Source organism: Schistocerca nitens, chromosome 3, assembly GCF_023898315.1.
Source record: "Schistocerca nitens isolate TAMUIC-IGC-003100 chromosome 3, iqSchNite1.1, whole genome shotgun sequence".
Lineage (NCBI taxonomy): Eukaryota > Metazoa > Arthropoda > Insecta > Orthoptera > Acrididae > Schistocerca > Schistocerca nitens.
In genome coordinates, this window is record NC_064616.1 from 831685542 (window position 1) to 831712547 (window position 27006).

At 37.5% G+C, this 27006-nt stretch overlaps 1 protein-coding gene across 1 annotated transcript in view; it reads right to left on the bottom strand.

Annotated features, from left to right (window-relative positions):
- LOC126248856 (ATP-dependent DNA helicase Q5-like) overlaps positions 1-27006 on the bottom strand; it is a 253160-nt gene that overhangs the window by 51967 nt on the left and 174187 nt on the right. The window contains exon 7 of the mRNA XM_049950287.1: positions 16802-16913. Coding sequence (XP_049806244.1) covers positions 16802-16913 — 112 coding nt within the window. The remainder of the gene's footprint in view (positions 1-16801; positions 16914-27006) is intronic.

Here is a 27006-nt window from a genome sequence, read left to right on the forward strand (position 1 = left end):
GGATTTTGTTATTACACCACAGTGGCTCTTTTCCATCCTTAATCCATTTAATCAGCACATATTGCTCCAGATCATGATTTACAATCAATTTAAACTTTGCCCATAATTCCTACTTCCATCATACTGCAACTAAATGATGTCCATTCATTGTCTAAGTGGGACACTAACAACTTCTTATCTGCTCTTTCTAGTAAAAATACTCTCCTGGCCTTCTTGATTGATTTGTTAACTTTAGTAATCATCATCACTATGATATCATGATCATTAATCCCTCTCTTTATGCTATACTATATTGTCAAACTACTTAAGAACAACAAGGTTATAGGTGACCTTTGGAGATGTGCTGGTAACAATGCAGCGAATGGGCTTTTTGAAATCATTCAAAACACCTGGAAAACAGAGACTACCTCTCAATCATTTACGCAGGATGATCATACAGACTACCATCATTTGACCATAGCATAGGAAATCCTTGGATTGAGAAGTAGCTGAAAGAGTTGGAAACAAGTAAGTTGCCAGGTCCTGATGGAATCCCACTTCAGTTTTAAAGAAATTACTTAGCTTAGCACAAAGACCCAAGTGACTGGAAAAAGTACTGGTGACTCTTCTAAATAAGAAGGGTAAAAGACCGGACCCATAAAATGACAGACCCATATCTTTAACACTGTCATACTGCTGAATTCTTGAACATATTCTGAGTCTGAATATAAATTTCCTTGAGACAGAAAAGCTTCTGGCCACAGATCAGCATAGACTCAGACAGCTTGCCCTTTTCTCACATGATATCCTGTGAATCATGGATGAATGACAACAGGCAGATTAATATATCTCCAAAAAACATTTGACACAGTGCCTCACTGAAGGCTCTTAATGAAGGTATGAGCATATGGAATATGTTCCCAGATATGTGAACATCATGAAGACTTATTAAATAACAGGGCCCAGTATGATATCCTTGACAGTGAGTGTTCACCAGAGACAAGTGTATTGTCAAGAGTGCACCAAGCAAATGGAATAGGACCACTATTATTCTCTTTATACGTAAATGATCTGACTGACAGGTTGAGCAGCAATCTGCAGCTGTTTGCTGATGATGATGTGGTGTATGGGAAGGTATAATTGTTGAGTGACTGTAGGAGGATACAAGATGATTTTGATTAAGTTTCTAGTTGGTGTGATGATTCTCAGCTAACCATAAATGTAGAAAAGTGTATGTTAATGCAGATGGGCAGGAAAAACAATCATTTAATGTTCGAATAACCCATTACCATTGAAACAGTTAGGTTGATTAAGTATCAGAGTGTAATGTGGCAAAGTGATGTGAAATGGAACCAGCATGTAAGGATTGTAGTGGGGAAGACAAATGATCAACTTAAGTTATTTGGCAGAGTTTTATGAAAGTGTGGTTCAGTTATAAAGGAGACTGCACATAGAACACTAGTGTGACCTGTTCTTGAGTACTGCTCAAGTGATTGGGATCCCCGTCAGGTCAGATTACAGGAAGAAATAGAACAAATTTAGAGACAGGCTGCTAGATCTGTTGCTGGTAGGTTCGAGCAACACACAAGTACTAGAAGGATGCTTCGGGAACTCAAATGGGAATGCCTGCAGAGAAGGAGAAGTCCTTTTTGAGGAATATTATTGAGAAAATTTAGAGATCTGTGATTTGAAGATGATTGCAGTGAGATCCTACTGATGCCAATGTACCTTTCATGTATGGACCATGAACATAAAATTGGAGAAATTAAGTTGTATGGAGGCATGTAGACAGTCATTTTTCCCCTTGCTCTAGTTGTGAGTGTAGCAGGAAGGGAAGTGACAAGTCGTTGCACAACATATTCTCCACCCAGAACAGTGACTTGATGAATATTTATGTACATGTAGATAATTTGATAAAATTCTTCCACTGAACTTGTCACAGGTTTGTACTGTTTACTGGTAGTTAAAATTTGGTGGAACAAGACTGAGCTCATTCTTACATAATTCCAAAGAAAGCAAATGCTAATAACGCTGACTATTACAGAATTAATGGTTTGATAAGCCAAGGTAGAAAAATCTGACACAATATATCTACAGAAAAATCTGACATAATTTATCTACAGAAAAATCTGACACAATTTATCTACAGAAAAATCTGACACAATTTATCTACAGAAAAATCTGACACAATTTATCTACAGAAAAATGGAAAAACTGGGAGAATCTGACTTTCAGTTCTGGAGAAATGTAAGTACATACAAGGTAATATTAACCCTACAACTTACCTTTTGAGACAGACTGAAGAAATGCCATCCTACATTTATAACATTTCTATATTTGGTAAAGAATTTTGAAAATTTGGTTAGAAATTCTGAAGGTGTTAGCAGTAAAAAAACTGGGAGCAAAAGATTATTTGCAGCTTGTACAGAAACCAGATGGCAATTATAACAGTTGAAGAACACAATAGGAAAGGAGTAGGTAAGTGGGGAGAGCAACAGGGTATACCCAACGTTATTCAATCTGTACAATGAGCAAGTATTAAGGAAAACCAAGGACAAATTTGGAAAGAGAATTAAAGTTCTGTAAGAAGAAATAAACACTCTGAGGTTTGCTGAAGACATCATAATTCTGTCTGAGACAGCAAATAATCTTGGAAGAGCATTTGGATAGAAAGAATAGTGTTTGCAAATATGTTATCAAATGAATATCAAGAAAAGTAAAATGAACATAATGGAATGTAGTCAAATTAAATTAGGAAATTCTGACAGAATTAGAATAGGAAATGAGATGCTAAAAGTACAAGATTATTTTTGCTATGTGGGCAGCAAAGTAACTGATGACAGCCTAAATATAGAAGATACAAATTGCAGACTGCCAATATTAAGAAAAATATTTCTGTAAAAGAGGAATTTGTTAACACATAACATCAATTTAAGGGTTAGGCAGTATTTTTTAAAGGTACCTGTATGGAAGTAAAACACATAGAAGATAAACAGTGCTAACAAAAAGAGAATAGAAGCTTTTGAAATGTGATGCTCCACAAGCATTCAGAAGATTAGATAGATGGATCAGCTAGCTGATGAAGAAATATTGAATCTTGTTCAGAGAAAAGAAATGTATTATTCAACTTGAATAAAAGGCATTGGTGGATAAGACACATTCTGAGGCATCAAGTAATCACCATTTTGGTAATGGAGGGAAGTGCAGGAGATAAAAATAGTGGAGGGAGACTAAGACAGCACTGTGATAGGCAGGTGCAAATAGGATTTAGGTTGCAGTAGCTATGCAGAGATGACAAAGCATGCATATGTTTGTATGTTTATAAACATATAGAATAGACTGTCATGACAATCAGCATCAAAGCTATCTTTGGAGTGAAGACAACAATGACAACTTGAGCAAATAGTGTGTGTCATGACAGATTCAGGAATTAGTGACCACAAGAGCAATGTAGCAAGACTGAATATCATAACTACCAAATCCACCAAGAATAAAGACAAATAAATCTAGTTACAAATCTAGATTTTTTTTTGTGTGTGTGTGTGTGTGTGTGTGTGTGTGTGTGTGTGTGTGTGTGGCTTCCTAAGAGATAACCTCCATTCCTTACATACCTAATTATGTAAGCATGGGCCAAATGTGGCTCAAATTCAAAGAAATAGTGTTCAGCAATTGACAGTGTTATATAAAGTAAATTAATAAGAAATGGGACAGGTCCTCCTTGGTACACAAAACATGTCAGGACTCTGTTACAAAACAATGAAAAAAGCATGCCCGATTTAACAGAACAGAAAGTCTCCAAGGCTGCTCATAACTTAGCACAGATATCAATGTGAGATGCTTTTAATAGTTTCCAAAATTGGGAACATAATTCAATATGATTCTCCTTGTATGTAAAGGATACCAGAAGCAAGACACAATCAATACCTTCATAGGGTGATAGCACTGGTAATGTTACAGACAATAGAACCAATACAGTGGAGTTACTCAATGTGGTTTTCCAAAGTTCCTTCAGCAAAGAAAATGCAGTAAATATTCTAGCATTCAAATGAAGAACAGTTGCCAACATGAGTAGTTTGAAAGTAGACACATTTGGTGTAGCAATGCAACTAAAGTCAGTTAATAAAGGGAACTCTTCTGATACAGATTCTGTATCAGTTAGGTTCCTTTCAGAGTATGCCGATGAAACATCTCTATTTTTATCATTCATATACCACCATTCACTCAACAAAAGATCTGTACCTAAAGACTGGAAAGCTGCACTAGTCATACCAATGCACAAGAAACAAAATAGAAGTAATCTTGCATATCACTGACACTGATTTGTAGTTCAGATTCTGGAACATGCACTGTGTTCCAACATCATGAAATACTCAAAGCAAACAATCCACTGGCAAAATGAGTGCTATTGATGGAAGATCACATATTCATTTCATATTTATAGATTGTCATAAAGTTTCTGAAATAGCTCCTCACAAGCAATTACTAATAAAGTTGTATCTGGGGTTCCCTAAGGAAGTGTTATATGCTTTCTGCTGTTCTTATATATGTATACAATTTATGAGGCAATCTGAGCAGCCCTGTTAGACTGTCTGCAGATAATGCTTTCATTTACCATCTAGTAAAGTCACCATAACAAATTACAAAATGATTTAGACAACATATCTGCATGTTGTGGGAAGTGGCAACTGACAGTGAACCATAATGGGTGTGACGTCCTCCACTAAAAGAATTCCATTAAATTTTGGTTACGTGATAAATCACCTGAGGTTCATAGCTGCTGATTAAACTAAAGACATATACATTACAATTATGAACAACTTAAAATAGAAACATCATGCAGAAAATTTTAGGGAAGGCAAATCAAAGACTGCATTTTATTGGCAGAACACTAAACAGGCTCTCTACACTATGCTTTTCTGTTGTCTGTTTGGTACTGGATCCTAACTAGATAGGGCTGATGGAGGGCATCAATAATGTTCAAAGAAGGGCAGCTCATTTTGTATTATTGCAAATTAGGGGACAGAGTTCACGGATATGACATGCAAGTTGAGGTGGCACTTGTTACAACAAAGACACTTTTTGCTGCAGCAAAATCTTTTCATGAATTCACATTCAAAAACACTCATCATATGCCAAAATATTCTGTTGACTCCCACCAATACAGGGAGAAATAAGTGATGTGGCATGGTAAAATTTGTGTGTTCCTCTTCCCCATGTGCTATTCAAGGGCAGAACAGCATAGAAAAAGTCTGAAAATGGTCCTACGAATCCTCTGTCAAACATTTATGTGTGAGTTGCACAGTAATGATGTAGATGTAGAATCAGAGATTGTTTATTTATTGTTGTTATTTCCCCTAAAGGAGTGGCATGTGTACACCTTGAAGTGGCAGCTGCACTGAGTATAATTTTCAACAACTATGAACAAAACAAATATGAGATAACAAATGTGAGACAACAAAATAGAGCATGTTCACTTCCACATATTATCACATTGAAGAATGAGCTTGAGGATAAGCCAGTTGAAACATATGCAGTCCAAACATGTCAAGATGGCCACTGAGTGAGATACATAGGTATACTTCCTCTACAAAAAGTACTTATTTAAGAGTAAATAGCATTTAACCTAAATTTATTTTGTTTTTCTAGACTTCCTGTAGTATCTGTTCTTTTTATTCAAGTGAATATTTAGTGTTCCTATTGTGCTTTTGCTTAAAACCAACTATTGTTATTTAAAATACTAACAGTCATGAAGTAGACTGAAATTCTGCATGACATAAACACTGAAAATTCTATTTCAATTTTCTTAATAGTTTAAATTCCATTAAAACAAGGCAGAGCTTCAGTAGTGTCTATTCTCATCATAAAAGTGTGATGAAACATTTCTACATCATATTTCTCAACACATTTTGTATCGTTAACTAGTTAGGTAAATGCAATCGAGGCCTAAATTTTCTAAGTCATAAACATTTAGAAACCTACCCAAACAATTCTGGTAACATGAATTCTCTACAAACAAAGAAACTACTAGTTCATTTTTCCATCATTATATCTCTAAACAGTACAAAAACAGTGGCAACAGCACAAAACACTTCTAGTGTTTTCATTTACATACAGCAAATCTCATGTCCTTGATAAACTTGATACATTCTTTAAAATTAAACTTAATTCTTCTTTTGAAACTGACCATGTGCGGGAAATGTTGGAGCCATTATTGAGTAATGAGCAGGGGGATTTGTTGCCAATCTTGTAAGAAATATTTTCACTGGGGGAGATGCAGTGGGGAGAACACTGGAAAAACAGAAGAGGCACTCTCATGGAACTGCAGAATATGCAGCAGGAACATCTTGATTCAGGGACAGGAAAAAACATTTGTGCCCTTCAGGCATAGATCGAGTAAGCAAGGAATGAATAGATCAGGATCAAGCGTGATTTTTTTTTTTGGGGGGGGGGGGGGGGGGGAGAGGAGGAGAGTTTTGGGAACTGGCTGTTGGTAGGAAGGTAGTGAGAAAAAAGACATGATCTGATATTTTTACTATCAACACTAAAAACAGACATCTGAAACTGAAAGAGTTAAATGGAGAAGAGCCTCAGGCAGGGCTAGGGTAGGAAATGTGCAGCACACTTCAAGCTATGTTAGGAAGCCTAGGAATGTACAAAGTATTAGGATGAAGAAAGTGCTGCTGCTACATATGTATGCTACGAAAAGTGGAAATTGCCTCTGAGCAAGGAAAAGCGTGAGGTCATCCACAAGGGTATGAAAATAAATCCATTAAATTTTGGATATATGTTAAATCACACAAATTCTAGGGCTGTCAATTTAACTGAATACCTAGGAATTACAATTACAAACAATTAACACTTGAACAAACACTTAGAAGATGAAACAGGTCTACTAAACAGACTGCCTACACTATGATTGTTCATCCTCTGCTAGAGTACTGCTGTATGGTATGGTATCCTTACCAGTCAGGATTGATAGAGGACATAAAAAAATCCAAAGAGGAGCAGCTAATTTTGTATTGTCACAAATTGAGGAGAAAGTGTCACAGATATGATAAGCAAGTTGATGTGGCAATCAATCAAAGACATATTGCACTGTGGCGAGATCTTTTCATGAAATTTCAATTACAAACTTTCTCCTCTGTATGTGAAAATATTTTATTGTTGCCAACCTACATAGGGAGAAATGATCATTGTAATAACATAAGAAAAATCGGAACTTGTGCAGATAGATTTAGGTGTTCATTCTTCTTACGGCCTTTTTAGAGAATTACTCTGAAGGTGGTTTGAAAGACCCTCTGCCAGGCTCTTTAGTGTGTGAATTGCTGAGTAGTGATGTAGATGGAGGCAGTAGCCACGGGCAAGGTATAGGCCCTTGGTTACTGGAAAGTTTTCGGAGCAGTGTACCAGGCACCAGTATTCCCAAACCGAATACAGGGCTAAGTCAAGTGGTAGAGGACTTAGGGTTTTTATGTAAGGATTTCTCAAGAGGGATATAAAAACAGTTTGAACAGGGATGGGGCAGACATCTGACGTGGGTGGTGACCTGGACAAGATAGTTGCCCTAACTCATGGCACCAACGTATACTTCATTGAGCTGTTCCAGCATCATGATCATCCACATTTTAATGGAGCTCTGAGGTGGATTAAATTGGGGTCAGAGTTGGCATTGATTCCAACCAATTTTGCACCTGTTTCTCTGGTGCCTGTCAGGACTATCAATAGATGTGGTTTAACTAGGCATGGCCTACACCTAAGTGGAACTGGGAAGGAAAGATTGGTACAGCTGATTTTTGATAGTATAGGTGTGGATCCAGGCTGCATGTGCTCAAATACCTGTTGGCACAGGTAGGAGGAGGAGGTCTTTCTTAGGATAAATTCAGACAATAGGTTCCTGCCTAAATAGTATTTCCAGCACTTTAAAAAATTCTGAAACACTCACTCACAAGATATGTTCAAACATACCAAAAAAGCACATAGTACATGCCATAAAGAAAAAGAAATCATTGGACGAAGCAACACTAGACATTTCACAGTCTTAACAATCCTTCATCAAAAGATGCAATCAATAAAAAATAAAGTAAAAGAATTTGAAGTTGAGCTCCCATCTTTAAACTGCTCAGTATTTGCATCACTAAGCACTAGTGCAGAGACATCCAATATGTAGTATTATCACTGTATGAAAAGACAGGCTCTTCTTGTAGGACAACAGGCAGTTGATCATGTATTTATATCAGAAAAGGAACACAGTTCAAATCAAGTCATGATCTTGGTACAATAAGTGAAGAGAAACACTCTGAAATATCAGCCATTGAATTAATAGGGCTTGATAATATCAAGAAATTAATCACTTTGTGTATGTGTTGATCTCCCAGTGGTAATGTGCACACTTTTTTCAATAAGTTAACAGAAGTTCTAGATAAAATCTCAAGTACAAATGTCAACATAATTTTGTGTGGAAACATAAAAAAAACTTAAATAACATAAATGAAACTACTAGCACCCTCATTAATATCGTAAGGATATGAAACACTTACAATCTTCCTTATGTTGTCATTTATTGTGTAGCTACCAGTTTCAGCACTTCAGTGCACCATCTTCAGGCCTGAAGATGATGCACTGAAGTGCCAAAACTGATACCTACACAATAAATGACAACATAAGGACAGTTGTAGGTGTTTAATTTCCTTACAATAGTGAATGGCCATAGCCCCCGAGACCACCTGGCACAAGGATGGACACACAAAAACTCATTAATATCCTTCAGGGTATTGGCATGTCTTTGTTGGTCAACAGTGCAGCAAGGGTTACTACAATGACTGCATCATTAATTGACCATCTGACTACAAATATGGACAGGGGAAAATGTGAAGTAGCCGTAAAAGAGCTTAAGACTATCAGAATATTTCTGCGAAACAATAACAGAAAATTGAGTATGGAAGAATTCCCTAAATTACAAGCTTCCAAAAAGTGTTAATCACAAATCAAACTACAAGATTTTTCAAAAGAACTACAAACCAAAGCTGGAATGAATTATGTATAAAAATGAATGTAAATGTGAAATTAACTAAATTCTCAACATCATTTAAAATGGACTTCGAAAAGATATTTCCGAAAGTACCCCAAATCAGTATCAATGTCTCACAAAACAAATGGATAACAGCAGGTATTAAGAAGTACTTACAAAACCTCCTCAGTTCCATGAAAAGAATCATAATGAGCCAAAGTTCTTAAATTTATATTATAGGTACAAAAAGATTTATAGGAAGGTGCTGATTCCTGCAAAAAGTCGTTTAATTGCAAAATAATATACAATGCACAGAACAAAAGGTAAGTAGTCTGGTATGTCAGGCTAAAACAAAAACAAGGAGAGACAAACAAAGGCATAACAACATACTGATAAGTGAGAGGCATAAAGTAATAAATGATCCATAACACGTAGCAAACTAAGTGAATGAGCATTTTTCAAGTATTGCACTGAGTTACAGCAAAATTTCCCAGAGTGAAATATAGCACCTGTAAATAATTATGCATTAAGTACAATGAGATTGCTACTGACCACAGAGAACTAAGTCAGTAAAACTGCATAAAAACTAAAAAAATTAAAAAATGTGTGTGCTGAAGCAGTACATAGAGTATAAGAGCTCCCTTAACAAGCATAATAAATGAGTCCTTCGCACCAGGAAAATTTCCAGAGTATTTAGAACAGGCAAGAGTTTATCTCTTTTTAAAGAGAGGTAATACAGAAGACATAGAAAATTACCAGCCCACTTCCCTGCTGTCACCATTCTCAATAATAGATTCAGTGATGAAAGGCAGATTAAAAAGAATAAATACAACCTGTTAAATGAATCACAGGCTGGTTTCCAAAGTACTAAAAGTACAGAATCAGCCATAGTGGTACTGGATACTCTTGACAAAGATAAGTGGGTCACAGGAATATTTTTACATCTTTCTAAGGCTTTTGGTACTGTTGACCCTACAGTCCTACTAAATAAGCTAGAGGCATTAAGAAAAGGGGTTTCTAATGACTGATTCAGATCACACCTTGCAGATAGGTTACAAAGAGTGGAGATGACACACACCTCAAATACATCTTAAGTTTTAGTAAAACATTTATGAGAGCCAAAAAACATTAATATAGAAGTTTCTACAGATAGCATTTTAGGAAAAATCCTTTCCCTGATATGTACCAATGACTTTGCTGGTAGTGTTAGCCATGAGGAAAAAATTCTCTTTACTGATGACAGCAATATTATAGCCACTGAGAAAACGAAAACACTTAGCGGAAAAAGTAAATGAAATCCTCAAGGAAGTTTACAATTGGTCAATAAGCAAAAAGTGACATCAAATTTGAGGAAAACAAATACCATGAATTTCAGTTTGAAGAGAGAAAGTGACATAAAATTAAATTTAGATGCATCTCTATAGACTGTGTACAAATGCAAAATTTGTAAGAATGAATACTGATTCTCAGTTTAAGTAGTGTGAACACACAAAGATACTAGCAAATTGAATGTCATCAGCATATTATTCCCTTGGAGCCCTGTCATCAGTGTGTAACAGCCAATATCTCTTAAATATACACTTCATATGTACACCAAATTCTTAGCTATGGCTGTCTTTCCCATAGATCAAATGCACAAAATTATGAACACAGTTTCAAAGTGAATAAAAGGGCAATAAAAATAATATCCAATAATAGTAGTCAAGCTCATTGTAAAGATCCGTTCAAAACACTGGGGATTCTAACTGCACAATGAAAATACACTTACCAATCTGGACATATCAAAAATAACATTGGTAATTACAGCACAAACAGCACTGCCCATGACAATGGAATAAGAGATAGGATGAACTTACATTTACCAAGAAAGAGCAAACATAAAACGCAAAACAGCTTTTTCTACCAATGAATAAAACTGCACAATAAATTATCAAAGGCTATTAAAGAAATTGCTAAAACAAACTTACTTAAAAATGCAGTTAAAAAGTACCTCTTAACCCAGACATTCTATATGTTGAAGGATTACATAGATAACACAGAATAGAGTTTGGTAAAAATGTAACACAAATAATAATAACAACAATAACAAAACATCTAACATTCCATACTACTTTTTTTTCCTTTCCTGGGAAAATGTATAATACTAACTATGCAATGTATAATACTAACTTCTTATCCTCTTTCCGAGTTCAACATCTTACTCATTATACAGCGACTAGGAGTGAGAAATAAATGAGAGCAGTGTAGCATTAGCCTTTTATTGTTATTAAATAACTTATTTATAAGACAGTATTGCACGCCAATGGGTAAACTGAATGAGGTATAACTGTTTTAAAAAGAGTCACCTTGTGTTCAGGAGGTTGGAAGCTCCAATATTCATCCAGAAATCCTCGTTTAGGTTTTCTGTGGTTTCCCTAAATTATTTCTGGCAAATGTCAGGATGATTCCTACTATAGGCCAGGCCCCAGTTGTCACCTGTTACACATCTCCACTGTGTCAAGTTACATGTTTCACTGTTCCTGTGTTTTCCTGGAAATATATTTCTTAAATTTTGTGTATGTTTTCTATTTAGAAGTTTTAGTCTCATGATTTTTTTAGCTGCAAGTGTAAATTCAGGAAATCTGTAGCACACTTTTCATTTCTTCTGAACACCCAGCTAGACAGCTCATTACAGCATCAGCATCCATTGGGTGTGCATGCTGTGTGCAGATGCAGAAGGATCTGGCTGCAGTTTGCAAACAGCTGAATACACATTTACCTATGATCAGCCACCTTCAGGCTGCTGCCTTGGGGTGTAGTGGTGATGGAGAATGTGGTGCACTGCAAGGAACACCTCCAGTGTTGCTTGTTCCACCCCTGGGCCCTGCTGCGAAGGAACCTTGATGTGGTGGATCCGCCCTCACAGCAGGGTGGTAATGTGTATGCATTACTCAAGGTGGAGTGCCAAGGTAGAGACTGGCCATTTGGCCTTGCCTATTCACATTGTGAATAGGCAATTGTATTGTGAGAGGATGGACATGAACACGTAGGGAGACAACCTCATGAATGCGTGGACCCTGCATGTCAGGGGACTGTTCAAGCTGGTGGAGGCTCTGTAATGGTGTGGGATGTGTGCAGTTGGAGTGATATTGGACCCCTGGTATGTTTAGGTATGACTCTGACAGGTGACACATATGTAAGCATCTTGTCTGACCACCTGCACCCATTCATATCCATTGTGCATTCCGACAGACTTGGACAATTCCAGCAGGTCAGTGCGATGCCTCACATGTCCAGAATTGCTACAGAGTGGCTCCAGGAACACACTTCTGAGTTTAAACACTGCCACTGGCCACCAGGCTCCCCAAACATGAACAGTACTGAGCATATCTGGGATGCCTTACAACATGCTGTTCAGAAGAGATCTCCAGTACTCTTACAGATTTATGGACAGCCCTGCAAGATTCATGGTGTCAAGAGATCTCCAGAAGTATTCATTGCAGTTGAAAAAAATATTGTCTCTCTTGAGCTCAAAACCGAGTGACAATGAAGTTATCTGGTCACATATAACAGATCTAAGTGAAATCACACTAACTGCTGAACATTTTTACCAGCCACCTGATTCCACTGTTACAGTTTTAGAGTCATTCAAAGAAAGTCTATGGTCAGTAGCATATAAATACCCAGACCATGCAATAATAGTCTGAGGCAACTTTAGCCTACCGATTACTGACTAGGACATCTATGGATTCGTTGTGGGGGGTACAGACAGACAGTCTTGCGAAGTACTTTTGAACACTTTTCCAATCACTGTCTTGAGTAGCTAATTCAGCAGCCTACACACAATAAAAATATTTTAGACCTCGTACCTACCAAAAGGCCTGATCTTATCGACAGCTTCAGTATAGAGAAGGGGATGTCTGTTCATCACAGCAACTATGGTTACTAAAGTAAATAATTCAACCAAGAAGGCAAGGAGAGAGTTTCTGCTAGAAAGAGCAGATAAGCAATTGTTAGCATCTCAGACAATAAATTCACATCATTTAGTTCCACTATGATAGATGTAGAGGAATTATGGGCTAAGTGTAAACAAACTGTAAATTATGTTCTGGAGACATATAATCCTAGTAAATGGTTTAAGGACAGAAAAGGCCCACTGTTGTTTAACAACGAGTAAATGCTGAGGAAGTAAAGGCTGTTGCACTCTTAGTTCAAAAGAGAACATGCAAATTACAAAAGACAAAGATTAGTAGATTAATTTGTCTTCAAAAAGATCCATGCGCAAAGCCTACAACTATCACTGCCTTGCCTTAGCAAAAGACCTGGCTGAAAACCCAAGAATATTCTGGTCCTATTTAAAATCACTAAGCAGTTCTAAGGCTTCAATCCAATCTCTTGTTGACCATTCTTGTGTGGCAATAGCAGATAGCACAAGGAAATCCGAAGTTTTACATTTCAAACAATGGAAAATCCAGGATGGAATGTAACAATATTATGAAAAGGAAAATTGCTGCTCACCATATAGTGGAGATGCTGAGTCACAGATAGGCACAACAAAAAAGACTCTCACAATTATAGCTTTTGGCCATTAAGACCATCAGCAACACACACACACACATATATATATATATATATATATATATATATATATATATATATATATATATATATATATATATATATAACATAGGGAAACATTCCACGTGGAAAAAATATATCTAAAAAGAAAGATGATGAGACTTACCAAACAAAAGCGCTGGCAGGTCGATAGACACACAAACAAACACAAATATACACACAAAATTCAAGCTTTCGCAACAAACTGTTGCCTCATCAGGAAAGAGGGAAGGAGAGGGAAAGACGAAAGGATGTGGGTTTTAAGGGAGAGGGTAAGGAGTCATTCCAATCCCGGGAGCGGAAAGACTTACCTTAGGGGGAAAAAAGGACAGGTATACACTGGGATATGTGTGTATGTGCGAGTGTATACCTGTCCTTTTTTCCCCCTAAGGTAAGTCTTTCCGCTCCCGGGATTGGAATGACTCCTTACCCTCTCCCTTAAAACCCACATCCTTTCGTCTTTCCCTCTCCTTCCCTCTTTCCTGATGAGGCAACAGTTTGTTGCGAAAGCTTGAATTTTGTGTGTATATTTGTGTTTGTTTGTGTGTCTATCGACCTGCCAGCGCTTTTGTTTGGTAAGTCTCATCATCTTTCTTTATATATATATATATATATATATATATATATATATATATATATATATATATATGCAACTCACACACATGACTGCAGTCTCAGGCCACTGAAACCACACTCTCTCTCTGTGTGTGTGTGTGTGTGTGTGTGTGTGTTGTTGACGAAGGCCTTAATGGCTGAAAGCTATAAATGTGAGGGTCTTTTTGTTGTGCCTATCTGTGACTAAGCATCTCCGCTATATGGTGACTAGCAACTTTCCTTCTCATAATAATGAAGTTTTAAATTTTGTGTTTAAGAAATCATTCATGTAGGAGAATAGTACAAACAAACCGTTGTTTGACAGTCACACACACTCCCATATGGACGACACTGTAATAGGCATCCCTGGTATACAGAAACAAATGGAAGAGTTGAAAAAAATTATGCTAACAGGTCCTGATGGAATGCCAATTCAGTTTTATGAAGAGTATTCTACAGCATTGGCTCTGTACTTAGCTCGCATTATCACAAATCTCTCACCGAGTGCATAGACCCAAATGATTGGAAAAACACAAGTTTGTTCCTGTATATAAGAATGGTAAAACAATAGACCCACAAAATTACAGACCAATATCCTTAACATCAGTTTGCTGCAGAATTCTTTAACATATTCTGAGCTCAAAAATAACAAACTTCCTTGAGGCAGAAAAGCTTCTGTGCGTGAATAAGCAGTTTTAGAAAGCATCATTCATGCAAAACTCGGCTTGCCCTTTTCTCACTTGATATACTGTGAATTATGGATAAAGGTCAATGGGCAGAAACGAATCCATATTTGTAGATTTCTGAAAATCACGACACATTGCCCCACTGCTGATTGTTAACTAAGGTGTGAGCACATGAATAGATTCCCAGGCATGTGAGTGGCTCAAAGACTTCTTAAATAATAGAACTCAGTACATTGTCCTCAATGGCAAGTGTTCATCAGGGCAAGGGTATCATCACTAGTGCCCCAGGGAAGTGTGACAGGACTACTATTATTTTCTATATACATAAATGATCTGCTGGACAAGGTGGCCAAAACTCTGTGGCTATTTGCTGATGACACTATCGTTTACAAGAAAGTGTTGTCTTTGAGTGACTGTAGGAGGATACAAGATGACTTAGACAATATTTCTAGTTGGTGAGATGAATGGCTGCTAGCTCTAAATGTAGAAAAATGTAAATAAATACAGATGAGTAGGAAAAACAAACCCATAAAGTTTGAATACAGCATTAGTAGTGTCTTGCTTGAAACAACTGCATTGTTTAAATATCTAAGCATAACACTGTAAAGAAATATGAAATGGACAAGCATGTGAAGATTATCATAGGAAAGGTGAATTGTCAACTTAAAGTTTATTGGGAGAATTTTGGAAAAGCAAGGTTCATCTGTGAAAGACACTGCATATAGGATACTAGTGTGACCTATTGTTCAGTACTGCTCGAGTGTTTGAGATCCACATCTTTTTATTCGACAGTGATAGATTCCCCACCCAGCAGGGACATGGACATGTCAGAGGTACTAAGGCTGTGAACTGCAGCTATGGGCTGCCGTCGTAATGCAAGCCACGGCTATGATATGCACATCACGTGGTGCCACCCAGGTGACTGTTTGCCACTGAGCCTGTGGCCTGGGCTAAGGTGGAAATCATTGCTTGCTATACTTTGTAGCTCCTAATATCATGACACTGAACAGCCAAGTTGACTCAGTTTGTTTTCTGGTCTTGCATGGTTACTGATCTGAAACTGTTGTCTTTCTACACTGGCTTTGGAACATCCCAGACTTGTCAGTGGTTCATTCAGCTCATGAACCCAGTCTATGGCAGACTTGTAGGAATGTGGTTTGTTTTCCTGTAGTTTAGTGTACACACCAGAACAAATGACAAACAGTATTTCTACAACACACAGGATATGAAATGCACCATGTCAGATTAAAGGAAGACACTGAGACAATTCAGAGGCAAGCCTGTTACTGGTAGGTTCAAACAACACCTAAGTTTCATGGAGACTCTTTGGGAACTCAAATAGGAACCCCTGCAGGGAACATAACAATGATTATGAGCAACACTATTGAGAAAATTTAAAGAACTGGCATCTGAAGCTGACTGCAGAACAATTCTGCTGCAGCAACATACATTTCCCATAAGAACTATGAAGAAAAGATATCAGATTTTAGGGCTTATATGGAGGCATATAGACTGTTGTTTTTCCCTCACTCTATTTGTGAGTGGAGTAGGAAAGAAAATGACTAGTAGCGGTAAAACATACTGTGCACAATGCACAGTAAAGTGGCTTGTGGGGTACCTAATAAGGTCATGGCTGACTAACTGTCCCATCCTTGTCATTCCACACCTATAAGTCTGTAAATTTCTGTATATGTGAAAGAAAATGATCAAAATTAGCATCCTAGAAGAGATAAAGAGAGAGTGTTATGAGTTGTTTCAAATTTATGCTACTGTATAACAAGGCTTTTCATAGTATAAACCATTCACCAGTTCAGAGCCACAAACTACAAAAAATTTTATCCTCTCACTCCTGTCTCTAAGGTTCTAACATCCCTATTACTTCCACTACATGCATAAAAATTCAAATGTAATATCTTATGACCATGGAAAGAAATCTTACCTGACAGATGTCTTGTCCACCCCCATTCCAAAACTAATTGTTGCACATATAACTGCAGTAATTCCACTCATCCATTCTTCTTGGATTTGTGTTCTCCTCTCATGTTTTAGTCCTATTTATTTACCATAAAATGTGGTTTAAGTCTTACAATTCTGACGTTATCCAGGCAAATAAATTTTCTTTTTAAAATATAATTAGCAGTTCTGCCAGGAGACATGCAATAGGTCACTTTATAAGCCAGTTCTCATGATGAATTTTGACAATACTGTAATGTAGTTGCCATTTTGTGTACACACAAGACAAGGTTCTTGTTTTGGCTAGTGACCTATGTCATTGACATTAATTTATAAGTTACTAGCTACATACCATGGCTTCACATGTCTAGCACTAGGTATCTATGGCTGGACCACTTGTTCATAATATGTAGCAACATACACAGATCTTCCTAGTGAATCAGTCTCTCTATTAGTGAAAAATTCCTACAGCAGTTCCTTAGACTGGCCGTCATATAAACACAGAAAAATATGCCAGGGGACTTTAATTCATAATATGTACAGATATACACACCTCTTTCTTGTGGATCAGTCTCTCTTCACTATTATTTATGAAAACTGCTACACAAAGAAGGAGGCACATGATTACAATGAAGTGTATATAATATTACACATATGGTTATAATTACAAAAGGATAAATGCACTTTGACCACGAGAATACAGTAAGGAGTGGAGCCGTCAAGTGCTGCAATCAAAGCCTCTAGACATTGTGGCATTAAATCAAACAGGGCCTGTCTATACTGCTGTGGAATACACTGCCACACTATTCAAAGGTATGTCCACAAAGCACCGACAGTGGCTGCAGGAGGATCACAGCAAACAAGCTGCCGACCAACCATATCCTAGACATGTTTGATAGGTAACACGTCAGGCAAATGTGCACGCCATTGAAGCAGTAGTACCCATCATTCTTCAAAGAAGGCTTGCACATGCCTTGTCATGTGTGACCAGGCATTTCCTCTTGAAATATGGCATGTGGAGCTGCTTGCAGGAGGAGCAATGAGTTGGGATCTAGAACCTCCCTGATGTAGCGATTGCTGTTCACACTGCCCTCGATAGGTAATAAGATCACATGTCATAGCCAATGGTGCCCTGAATCATCACACATGGCTTTTGTGTGCTATACCACTCAACAATGCACTCTGTCTGACTGTCTTTGGTAAATACAACATTTAGTTACTCAGGATGCCAGTGAACCATTCAAATGCTCATTACACCTGAAGCATTGGTGCTTTCTTTTCAGTGGAAGCTAATGCAATGGCATGCGTAGCGGTAGTTGAGTCCTCAGCAAATGGTAACATACCACCAGTGTAAACATATCCACACCTGTTACAGTGCTCCAATGTTGTGCCAACACTGTGGATGAAGTTCTTGACAGTTACAGCCAGGTGGACAAGATGTTGCTCATGAAATGTATTTACAGTTGCGAATATGGACAACCATCAGCTGTATAGTTGAATGACAACAATGAAAATTTGTGCCAGACTGGGACTGGAACCTGGATTTCCCACTTACCACAAGTGGTCATCTTAACATTAGGCTATCAATGAATAATGATATCTAATGATAGCCTAATGTTAAGATGACTGCTCACAGTAAGGGGGAAATCCAGGTTCAAGTCCCAGTCTGGCTCAAATTTTCACTGCCATCATTCCATTATACAAGTGATGGCTGTCCATACCCACAACTGTGAAAACATTTCATGTATTTTATAACAGCTGTAGTCATCACAGTGCCTGTTCCTTTGGATATGCATACACTGTATCGCAATTCTAAATAACACAGGCAATGCCATATTGTATTGTATCAGAAAATGGTGGTCATCTTGCTCTGCAATCACATTGTGAGGTCCAGTATCAACTTGTTGCTGTATACAATCCTCTTCTAGCCACTGGTTCCACACACTTCACTCTTGTAGCAGTGTGCTCTATATAAGCCGCAATCTCACAATACGACAAACCCATTTCCTGGAGTCCAATCATTCTGCCCCATTTGAACTCATTTCCACCATGTTGATACAGCTCCTTTGATGGTGACAAGGCATACCGGAACTTGCTTGCATGTTTCCACTATGTTTGATGGCTGTGCACCAATTGACCATAGTGTAACACAAATCCACCAGGTCATGCAAAAGAGGCCAGTGCTGGGTCGTGCACCAATTGACATAGTGTAACACAAATCCATCTGGTCATGCACAAGAGGCCACTGCAGGACCCATGTATATGATATCGCTCTGTAATTTTAATCACTAATTATGCTTCCATCCTCTAATTTTGTAGTGATTCTGACCATTCCTTCTGCGTGTTGCAATTTTCACGCTTCTGGGTGTTGCAATTTTCACAAACAGTAGTATATTAGTGACAACTGTATCATAAAACCTATACTAGTTACTGAGATTAGGCTCCACATTCAGACAGAAAAACCTGGTGGATAACTTTATTTTATAATACATATAGATACATATGAACTTTCCTCAAGAATCAGTCTATCTATTATTGCAATCAGTATAAAAATTCCTACAATGGATCCTGAGATTGGCCTTCATACAGACAGAAATTTGTAATATGTATTGTTTCTGGTCAAGCTCCACTGCTCTCTGGAATTGCGACGGATTTTTACTGGTTTTCCCATCAGATACTACCTCCTCTCTAGCTAACCAGCTCATACCTTCCATCACTGCCACAAGATGTCACTTCAGACATAATATGGAACAGATAACAATATGTATATTACATACTCATCATTACTATAAACAACAAATTATATATGTAAACTTGCCTTGTGAGTCAGTCTACTTACATGTGAAAACCATATCAAAATCCTTACAGCAGCTCATTCTCCAAAGAACCACAATTTTTTTTATATTTGAGCAGTAGTTTCTGCTTTTTATATGGCACAAATTATGACAATATACATTCATAATATCCATGAAGAGTTTTTTTAGCAAACAGCAATTAATAACTAGTCATGTCAAAAGGTCATTCTCCTGATTCACAATATTCTCTGCTCAATGTTTCAATCACAACTTTAGGCTGAGAGGAAATTCATCACTATCACCACAGCCCAGACCTGGCTGCTATTGTTTTCATCTACCATACAGAACATGTCAACCCCTAGAAACTTAATATGAAAACTTGTAGGAATTAATTGGGGTTCCCTGCACCAGGTGGTCTGTACTTCTGTTATGCATTCTGTTTCTCAGCTGGTGAATATACCTGCCCAATGTGATATAAATCCACCCATATGAAATAAGTAGACATAGCCATTAATGAAACTGTGAGGCTAATTAGTGGATAACCAAAAGCAACTCCTGTTGATAAACTGTACTGAATACCCAGCACTGCTCCTCCTGACATACACTGGGAAGTACCAGCAAATGCCAAAAGGAAGGAAGTCAAAGAAAATGAGTAACACCCACTGCATGGACATACTCCACCATGATCTAGGCTGAAGTCTAGAAAGAGTTTTATGCAGTCAACATCAACACTAAAGACACCAGCCAAGAAAGCTGGAGAAAAACTGTGGGCAGCCAAAATAAGTCATCTCCAAGCTGGGGTAAAGCCATCAGAATGCTTAGCAGCCAGATACAACCTAGGCTAGACCACATGGAGATCGCCGAACAGGTTACGAATGGGCGTTAGCAAACCTAAAGACAACCTAAAGAAATGGACATACCTACAAGGGCCAACACAATGTGAATGTGGAGAAGTACAGGCAATGAAGCATCTGTATCAGCAAGGTTCGCAGGAGAGCTTCTGTAAAGTTTGGAAGGTAGGAGACGAGGTACTGGCAGAAGTAAAGCTGTGAGTAGCGGGTGTGAGTCGTGCTTCGGTAGCTCATTGGTAGAGCACTTGCCCGCGAAAGGCAAAGGTCCCGAGTTCGAGTCTCGGTCGGGCACACAGTTTTAATCTGCCAGGAAGTTTCATATCAGCGCACACTCTGCTGCAGAGTGAAAATCTCATTCTGGAAACATCCCCCAGGCTGTGGCTAAGCCATGTCTCCGCAATATCCTTTCTTTCAGGAGTGCTAGTTCTGCAAGGTTCGCAGGAGAGCTTCTGTAAAGTTTGGAAGGTAGGAGACGAGGTACTGGCAGAAGTAAAGCTGTGAGTAGCGGGCGTGAGTTGTGCTTCGGTAGCTCAGTTGGTAGAGCACTTGCCCGCGAAAGGCAAAGGTCCCGAGTTCGAGTCTCGGTCGGGCACACAGTTTTAATCTGCCAGGAAGTATCTGTATCAGTGTTTGCATTCCCCTGATTCTTGTAATGAGGCAAAGCTGTTCAAGGCACAAGAAAATGATGTAGCAGTTTCTTGTTCCTGGTCTAAGACTGCTTGGTTTCCATTTTGAATGTTACTACATGTGTAAATTCAGTGTATTTCCTTACATGAAATTGTAAATTTATGGAATCATGTGCATACTTCTGACTTGAGTAAATAAGTAGTATAATAAATTGTTAGCTGGGTATTGCTTCTATCTAAGATGTCAAAGAAACTGTCAACAGTTGCTTATCATAACAACTAACAGATTCCTCTGATAAAAGAATACAAAACTAGTCCCCACATTATGATATATGCCTCAACAATGAAGTCAACTGTGTAAAGGATATAATGAAAGATTATATACTTGCATAAAGGTTGTGATGCATGGAAAGACTGTCCAGAAGCAGATGTTAGATGGCAGGTGATAAGATGATGATGATGATAATAATAATGATAATATATTTGCATTTACAATAAACAGCATGGTTATTGTTATTTTTCAGTCAAACCAGAAATTCATTTTGAGACACTCTTACTTAATGATTTTTTTTTTGTGGAAAAATATCACTCAAAATTGTGTTCCAAATGTTACATTATTTTATTAACCAAGATAAATTTTATTAGTTATTATGAGGTAAACCACAATACTCTGATTTGACATCTGCTGTTACAACAAGCAAGAATTTAAATTACTTCCATTTGTTGCCACTACAGCCTCTCATATTAGACTAAACAACTCTGTAATTTTATGAAACTGCGTATGAAGGAATTCATACAATATTTCATTAATTTACTAAACAATGCAAACTTGAGGTTATAATATCAACAATATAAGGAAAATGATAGATTGCTACTCACCATAATGATGATACATTAAGTTGTAGACAGGCACAACAAAAAGACTGTTACACATTTAGTTTTCAACTAAAGCTTTCTTCAGAAAAGTGCTGCGTCACAAACAAGTACAGGCATGGATTTAGGGAATTCTTAGAAATCTGCACAGCTATGGCTGGAAGGCAGTGGTTAAGCGACCAACTGGCACATCAGATGGCAGGTGCCGGCAATGTTGGCATTTTGCAAACAATTATGTAAACCAGGTTTATGACACAGCTCGCAGGTGGGAAGGTACAGCCCGGCAGGCATTGTGTACAAGTGTGAAGTAATCAGGCGGAAAAGGGCACTGACATGCCATAAAGAACCCATTTGTTGCAGTTACAACAGTTCCTAGTGACCTGTGTGTAGGGGCCAAAGTAAGCTGGAGAAAGCTGACGTAGTAATTATTAAAAAGCACTCCACTTGTCCCCGTCCAGAGGAACTACATCAGAGGCATAGGGAAAAGACATATAAATAAGTGAGCACAGAGGCTTAAAAGATGGATATCGGTGGCCAACCTATCCACTGAAGCTACCTCCAACCTCTGCTGCATGGAAGCATCATTGCTATCGTGGGGCACCTCATACCTTGGACCTACAACAGCGCGAGCAGCGAGAGAGCTGCTTGGCTCTGCTCTCTGGATGGCATCGCCGGAGGACTTATGATAATTGCCTGCTTTATTTCTTCATTTGTTGTCCTTGGTGTTGACATACTGTGTAGCTATACTGGCTGAAAAATGGGGGGTGGTAGTCAAACAAGGCTTTAAATGATGCAGCTGACAGGTGCACATTTGCGTTTCACAGTAGTTTACTTTCACTGATCACAACCCACCATATACACATTTAATATGGCCAGTGCACTACTGTTTAACTTTTGATAAGCCTGATTAATAGTTTGCAGATGAATATCCACATACTGCTACAATAGTTTACTATTGAACATCAACAAGCAGTAAAAACCTAACCACACAGTTATTGAAGAATAACAAGGTACATATAGAACAGACATTGTCATTGTTTTAACACATGGCCTAACTGTTTTACACTTATTTCACGGACGAATTGTTGTTGATCTAACCAATATAGATCCCTCATCTGAAACTCGGCCATGGAATGACTATCTCGGGACCAAAATTGGTGCCCTTATATGTCATCACAATAATAGGTGCTGAAACTTAATACTGTTCAAAGTTAAATTTACAGAAATTATAATTAAAACTTAACTCATTAAGTTAACTGAATACATCGAAAAATTCCGTCTTTTTAACTGTTCCTTCTACAACAAGAGTTAGGCTGAACTGTTTGTTTAAATGATGAAATTAACAAATATTGTTACACAAACAATACTTCTGACAAAACTGTTAATTACTTTGGAATTGATTAAGGGCTGGCTTTGCTACCACGTTTTTAAATAGAGTCAAATAGATCCTTTAAGAATACCATTAGTTGTTTCTCCAGATGTTTATAATTAATACAGAAATTATATTTGTTTATACATCAACAATAGAATTTAAGTTATGAAACAATTACTGATTTAATCTATAACAAAAGATACTAACTAGGAATAGTTGACATAAATTAGGAAATCCATTACATACATAAAACTAAGCACAAAATTAGGTCTGCTGTTATATTCTTTAAAACTGAGGGCCAACCTTTCTCTTTTATGAAAATGCAGATTATACTCATGTATGTTCATGCTAATTAGTTAAAAAATGAAAAAAATGAATTTTAAGGAGGCAGATGGCAAAACAAGAGGGGAAGTAAAAAGTACCCCGCAAGCTTCGTCACACCACACCCTCACTGAATTGAGCAGATAGATATTACAAATAGCTAACTGGGCAATTCAGGGACCACAAATTACCCAGACAGTGGGTTAAAGTTCTACACACAAAAAATATTACATACGAAATCTTATCAAAACTACAGTACGTATGTTTTTTCATATTTATACTTATATGACCTGGCCATATGAAAATCCCCATACAAAATATTTACATACAGTGTATTGTACATTTGCACAAAATATCTGCAAGTTATACTTTTAATAAAAATTAGGCATCTTCATCATAAATGATGTCCTTTCTGGGTAAACAAAGATTACATTCTAAGATCTGTATCACTTTATACATGTCCTACCTTGCTTAAAACAATAAATCCTCATGGGTTGCAAAAAGTTAAATTACACTGTGCATTGCAGTTCACTTTGTAGACAGAAAATTTCACTTGCTCAGTGTTTAGTATTTTTCACAAGCACTTTCACACTTTTAATGAACTTTAACACACTTTCTCACCAAGTTGTCCATGCCTTTAACAGGTTCAAGTGGCAGTTAGCAAGGAAGTGCACTACTATCAGTTCCCTTGGAGGTGGTTCTCCTCCGCCACAGTACATGAAAAAATTAGACACAATACCCGACTTTAGTACACTTACTTTTACAAGGTGTGCAACTTTGCTTCCACCGTTTTTTCCCCCACATTTGAGGCTTTAATGAAACAAATTGGTTACACATGTATCATTCAAAGTATTTTCCATCACTGGCCACTACTTTCTCCCATCTTTCGGGCAGCGTACAAATCCCACATCGAAAAAATTGTTCATATTTTGAAGTGATCCTCGAATCGATACAATTTGTGACTTCTTCATGAGATCGGAAGTGTTGGTCAGCCAGGCCATGCGCCATTGATCTAAACGGGTGATAGTCAGAGGGAGCAATGTCTGGAGAATATGGCAGGTGGGGTAGGACTTCCCTTTTTGACATTTCCAAGTACGTTTTGACCTCTTTTGCAAAGTGGGGTCGAGCATTGTCATGCTGCAAAATCACTTTATTGTGCCTCTTGGTGTATTGCGGCCCTTTGTCTTTTAATGCTCTGCTCAAACACATTAATTGTGTTCAATAAGAGCACCTGTGATTGTTTCACTTGGTTTTAACACCTCATAGCACATAACGCAGAGCTGGTCCCACCAAATGCAGAGCATGATCTTGGAGCTGTGAATATTCAGTTTGGCTGGTGATGTGGAATCATGGCCGGGATATCCCCATGATTTTTTGCATTTATTGTTATCATAATAAACCCATTTTTCTTCCCCAGTCACAATTTCATGCAGAAATCCCTTATGTTTTTGCCTCTGATGCAACTGTTCACAAACACACAAATGCTGTTCAATGTCCCTTGGTTTCAGCTCACACAGGACCCAAGTTCCTTCTTTGAATCATGCCCATAGTATTGAGACATTTTGAAATGGCAAATTATAAGTAGTTTGAATAGTATGGAAAGTAATATGAAAAAAGACATTAACAGGGTGGAAAAGAAAACTGATAGCATTAGAACTAACATGGTTAACGTAAAGGATGAACTGAAGAACGAAATTAAAAAGGAGATTAAGGTAATCAACTCTAATCTTTCAGAATTAAGTAAGAAGGTTGAGGCAGTAGTTAAAATTTTGATGAAAAGATAAAGGAAGCAGAAAGAATACTAATGAGAAATTAGTATAAATGGGTAGTAAATGTGTAGAAGAGAGAAAGAAACTTTGTGATGACTAGAGTTGGAGGGTTGAGGCTTCTGAAAAACAGTGTAAAGATGAAGTCAAAGCAGCCACGCAATTTTGGCTGAAAACAGGGCTAAACTTAAGAACCAAATTGATCAGATTAAAAATGGTTTTGAAATGGAGGTACAAACCAAGTGTGCAGTAGTGGTAGAGGAAAAACTGGTAAAAGTAAATAAAAATGTAGGTTCAGAATTGACTGAAATGGAGATAAATGTGGAAGAAGTACGAAACCTAAAGCATAGATAAAGTGACAGTGGGTCTGATTCTGACAGTAGTTGTAATGATGATAGCAATGACAAATCCAAATTTGACTTTATTATCAATAATGATTGCAATGTGGTAAATAAAAAGGAAGTGTGGCACCTTGTAATAACAGCAAAAGTACAAGGTATATGTGTTAAGTTTTTACTGGACATTGGTAATTATTTGGATGGTATTTCACAGGCATTTTTTTGAATGTATTAACATCACAGAGTGTGTAATAGTGATGCATGTTTCTGGAATAAAAATTGTTGGTGCTACTGTTAAGCTATCAAAGCATGTGAAACAAGAGGTACTATTAACTGTGGAATTGGCAGGGCAGCTGTTGGAGTGTTATTTATTCAAAATCTCAGCATTGATATAAATTTGGGACTAATTTCTTGAACAATTAGCAAGTAGGGGGTTCAACATTCTGTGTTGGATTCATTATGTGGCAATAATGCTTGCCCCAGCTGTCTGTCTTAATTTTCATGATTTCTGAGGCAGTCAAACTCTTTTCCTGTAGGATTCTTTAGTATAGGTATAGTTTAGAAAAGGTTTCTCCAATATTATTTATATCTGTGTGTGTGTTAGTATAAGTAATGGGATCATAAGAGGATGGAAGAAAGTAAATTGGTACCGAGTTAAAAGAATTTCTGTCAGACAAAGAGGTAAGGTAAACTGAAAATGAAAGGTGTCAGCATATGTGGAAGGACAATTAACATCTGAAGTAATCAGCTCATTGGCACAGCAGCAATATGCAGTAAAAACCATCTTAGATATTACATATTAATATTAATTGTGATATAATATGAGTGTTGGTGCCATCAGTATATGGAGATAACTGTCTGCCCATAGAAGTGTCATGGTACAGCCTTGTTTAACATTAAGTAATTACATCTTTAAACATAGTTGCCTGGAGTACTGTACGTGGAATGTATTAGCAAGATTTGTGTGTATTTCGCCCTTCAGGCTAGCATGTTAAGCAATTTGATGGAACACAGTTAAATAATAGTTTTTCTAAGTGATAATTTTGTCTGATTAATAATGAGAGTTAAATTAGCCTTAGCATAAGGATCTGTTACTGTGGAGTGTTTTTCAGTAGAATCAATTTTGCATTAGATAAGCAGAGCAGGTGTTTATTTGTTAGATAATGAAACTGTGGTGTCACCACCAGACACCACACTTGCTAGGTGGTAGCCTTTAAATCGGCCGCGGTCTGTTAGTATACGTCGGACC